General features: G+C 45.3%; 1 protein-coding gene across 1 annotated transcript; it reads right to left on the bottom strand.

Moving 5' to 3' along the window:
- Positions 1–945: 945 nt before the first annotated feature.
- Positions 946–1,884, bottom strand: LOC116836602 (olfactory receptor 6B1-like). Its single transcript, XM_032800292.1, has one exon. It carries the CDS (start codon positions 1,882–1,884, stop codon positions 946–948), a length of 939 nt encoding a protein of 312 aa, XP_032656183.1.
- Positions 1,885–4,256: the final 2,372 nt, after the last annotated feature.

The raw sequence follows: 4,256 nt of genomic DNA, 5'->3' as shown, positions 1-4,256 counted from the left end.
GTAGGATTTAAATGGTTCCAAGTAGTAACAGATAGAACAAAGAAAAGTCACCAAGCAAAATAAAATAAAATGTGCAAATCTATGTCTAATCAAATTAAAAGCAGATAAGACCCTGACCAGTTCCAGAATGCTCTCTTTTACAGACTAATCTCCTTTTAGCCTGGGTCCAGCAATCGCTCACACCCCTTGCAGTCGCTGTCCTTTGTTCCAGTTTCTTTCAAGTATCCTGGGGTGTGGAGAGGCTCTCTCTTTAGCCAGCTGAAGACCTGGCACAGACTGGTTTGACTTAGGGCTGCATAGTGGAGCGTAGATGCCTGAGCACTAGTGTGAGGCCCAAGTCAGGAAATTCTAAATCAAGTGTTGATATTCAGTGTGGACGCTCGAACCTTGGTTTATACTCACTGAGCCTACAGGTTCAAGTCCCACACACCCTAGGCTTACATTGCAGTATAGGCACACCCTTACACCCCTTCTACCATTTGCAAGACAACACACAGTACAACAAATGGGAAGACCAGTACAATCTTCTCAGATATAAAGTTATGGAGCTTTTGGGAATCCAGGACATCAAGGAGACAGAAAATATTTGAACCAGCTAATTCCACCCACAGGGATCTGAGGCCAGTGCCAAGTAGAATGTGGTATTTTCCCAACTCAGAGAGAGCAGAGAAATAGAGGAAACACGTATCTGAAATCTCAAATGTCAACATGTGGAGTGTAGAGCGCAAGACAGTCAGGTTTCCAATTCAGGCAGTAGCAAGTATCAGCTTTAGCCATGAATGGGAATGTCATCAACCCAAAATGTAGCATGTCCTCACGTTCTCCAAAGCAGTTCCCATCACTGTGAGCTTGGGCCCTACAAGATGTAAAAGTTCTTGTTTGTTAAGCCAGATAGATTCCTTCACAGATCATTGACTCCATCTGAATTCATTTGAGCAACATATATTAACTGAAGACTTTTCTCAGGGCTTCCTTCACCTCTTTGTTTCGCAGGCTGTAAATGAGGGGGTTGAGCATGGGAGTCAGGACTGTGTAGAAGACAGAGAACACTTTGTTCAGGACTTTCAGTGTATTGGTTTTTGGTAGCAGATACACAGTCATTAAGGTCCCATAGAAAAGTGTAACCACAATGAGGTGAGAGGAGCAGGTGGAAAAGGCCTTTTGTCTCCCGGTAGTGGAAGGGATTCTCAGGATAGTAGCCATGATACAAGCATAGGACGTCACAGTTAATAGAAATGGGCAAGGTGTATTTATGGAGGCAAGAATGAAACTAATCAGTGTGATCATGCTGGTGTCACTGCAGGAGAGTTTTAGCATTGGAGAAAAATCACAAAAGAAATGTTCAATTTCACTGGGGCCACAGAATATTAATTGCAACATAAACCAAATCATTATTACACAAGTTAGAAATCCGCTTATCCAAGACCCTGCTGCTAGCTGGCAGCACAATCTGCCATTCATTAGGGCTGCATAACGCAGGGGTTTGCATATCGTTAGATACCGATCATAAGACATCACTGCTAGGAGATAACATTCTGTAGTTATCAAACAAACAAAGCAATAAAACTGTGCAAAACAGCCACTGACAGAAATGCTTCTGTCTCCAGTCAGGAGACTGACCAGTAACCTGGGCAGGATGGTCAAGGTATAGCAGGTCTCCAAGCAGGACAAGTTCCCCAGAAAGAAGTACATGGGGGTGTGAAGGTGCTGATCAGCCACAACTAGCGCAACGATGAGGATGTTCCCAGACATGGTCATAATGTAGATCACCAGGAAAACCAGGAAAAGAAAGATCTGCAGTTCAGGAAGATTCCAGAATCCCAGGAGGATGAATTCTGTGATGATCGTGCGATTGTCCTCTTCTGCTTTGTCTATGAGGTGCATCTAGGTACAAAGAAAAACACTAAAACTCAGAGATGAGACTTTCAAAGGCACAAACATCCCATCAGCTTAAGCAAGTGCAGAAGGACAGACATCCAGAGGCATTTACGCACCCAAAGTTGCAGATAGGTGCCTAGTGGGATTTTCTAAAGTTCTTAGGCAACCAATGTGCCTTAAGGCCAGATTTTTAAAGTTATTTAGGTGCTGCAGCACACAGCATCACAATGCCCAAACCTAAATCTTATTTTCCCAGATGTAGCACCGAGAACTCTACATTCTATTGACATCCAATGGGATTTAGATGCCTCCATGCCTAAATCCCTTTTGAAAATGGAATTTATTCTGCTCAATCAGGCGTTGTTGCAATACTGAGCTTAGCAACCCCTAAATAGCTTTAAAAATCAGGTCCTGAGGGCTTTGCTGAATCAGGACCTTAATTCAAGCTATGCAGAGCCACAAAGGATCTGCTGTTCCTCAAAGGATGCTAGCCACTGGTAAGTTTTAGCCCACACTAAAAATGGTCAGCGGCAGTAAGAGAGAGTACAGGAATGGCTTTAAGAAGAACGATTTCACAGCCTTTCCTCACATGAATAAATCTTTGAGGTCTAATTCTGATCTCCCAAACTGTTTTTTGCAATATTAACTTCTGCCAGAGATTATCCCATTTTACAGCTGCCCAGGTGATGTCAGAGCCAGGAGCTGTAAATTCTGAGTAGTCAGACAGACAGAGCCTTTGTAGTTCAATTGTTTTCCTAGTAGCACACTGCATGGTCTAAAGTCCTTAATCAGCCTTCACTCAGTGACTATTCCCAAATACCCAGAACAATGGAAATGCGCTGGTTACAGACCGAGCAAAATCGTAGTATCTGAGCACCTCACAGTCCTTAATGCAGTGGTCCCCAACGCGGTGCCTGTGGCCCCATGGCGCCCATTGGGGCATTTATGTGCCCCTGCCTAGTGCTCAGCAGCGGAAAGAAGTCACGGCCCTGTGGTTGCTGGGGACAGAGAACTCCAGGGCTGCGGGGGCTGCTTCTCTCTCTCCCCAGGAGGCACAGGGCTGTGGCTTCTTCTGGCTCTATGCCTGCCGGAGACAGAGAACTCCAGGGCTGCGGACACCGGTGCTCTCTGTCCCCGGCAGGTGCGGGGACGCGGCTTCTCTCCGGCTTCAAGAAGAGAAGTTGCGGTCCTGCGCCTGCCGGGCACAGAGAACTCTGGGGCTGCAGAGAAGCTGCAGCCCTGTGCCTGCTGGGCACAAAGAACTCCGAGGCCCGTCTAGTGCCCATCAGGGAAGAGATGCCAGGGCCCCTGCCAGGCATCTGCTTGCTCCACTGGTGCCTGGAGCTGGTCCTGTATGTGAGTATTCTTCCTGCACTGATACTGCTGTTTTCTTGTGCTTTGTAATTTATTATTTTTTTAATATTTTGCTCCAAGATGAGTGGTTCAAATAAGAGACAATGTATGTATTATTTCAACCCAGAGTGGGAAGAATATTAAATATGATGTTTTTCATATTATTTAATGTACAAATTCAAAATAAACCTTGAAAAATTGTTGGTGTCCATCACACTCTTCTGAAAACATGAATGTGCTACTGGCCACAAAAAGGTTGGGGGCCACTGCCTTAATGTATTTATCCTCACAATACCACAGTGAGATTGGAAAAGGTTTCTGTGCCCATTGTACAGATGGAGAACCTGCTTAAATGCTTTTCAGCATTCCACTTGGTGCCCATTTACATCATTTGGTGCCTCAAGGCCTTTAAGATCTGGACTAAGCAATTCCCCCAAAGGGCCCCAGGAAGCCTGCTGGAGAACAGAGAATTGACCTCACATGTCCAACATCCCAGGTTAGCCCCCTACCCAAAACCATCCAGAGCTATAGCTTGCCACATTATTCAGTTTCCTGAATTACTCAATGATCTGTTATGATAATGAGTTCCAGGAGACAACGACACATTGTGTAAAGAGAAAATTGTTTCATGTCTGAGTGCTAAAGGTGCTGTCTGTTAAGTTGATTGGGTCACTCTTGATTTGTAGGTGCACCTGATGGAGTTTCTCTGTTCCATTCATTAGTCCTTAACCTCTCACACGTCCCATCTTGTTCATCTCCTCTTTCAGTGAAACTCCCTGAGTCTTTTCTGAGGCTGGGATATTCAAAGGGACCTAAGGAAATTAGACACTGTTCAAAAATCTAGGGGAGTTCGTCACTTGACCCCCCTGAAATTCCCAGCCCCATTAAACTCTGCCCATCCATGCATCTGCTTCTCTTCTCACCCTCTGCTCCGTACCCAGCCCCATGCAGTAAATGGGAAAAGAAGAGACGCTTTCTCCTCTCTTCTCCCAGCTCTGAGACAGTAGGTGCAGGTCAGAATCCTG

Source organism: Chelonoidis abingdonii, chromosome 25, assembly GCF_003597395.2.
Source record: "Chelonoidis abingdonii isolate Lonesome George chromosome 25, CheloAbing_2.0, whole genome shotgun sequence".
NCBI classification, from domain to species: Eukaryota; Metazoa; Chordata; order Testudines; family Testudinidae; genus Chelonoidis; species Chelonoidis abingdonii.
Note: the sequence above shows the minus strand (reverse complement) of the source record. Positions and strands in the feature narration are given on the sequence as shown.

What these genes read in the sequence shown, in the direction of transcription:
- LOC116836602 (XM_032800292.1), bottom strand. Translation starts at nt 1,884, where the DNA reads ATGCACCTCATAGACAAAGCAGAAGAGGACAATCGCACGATCATCACA.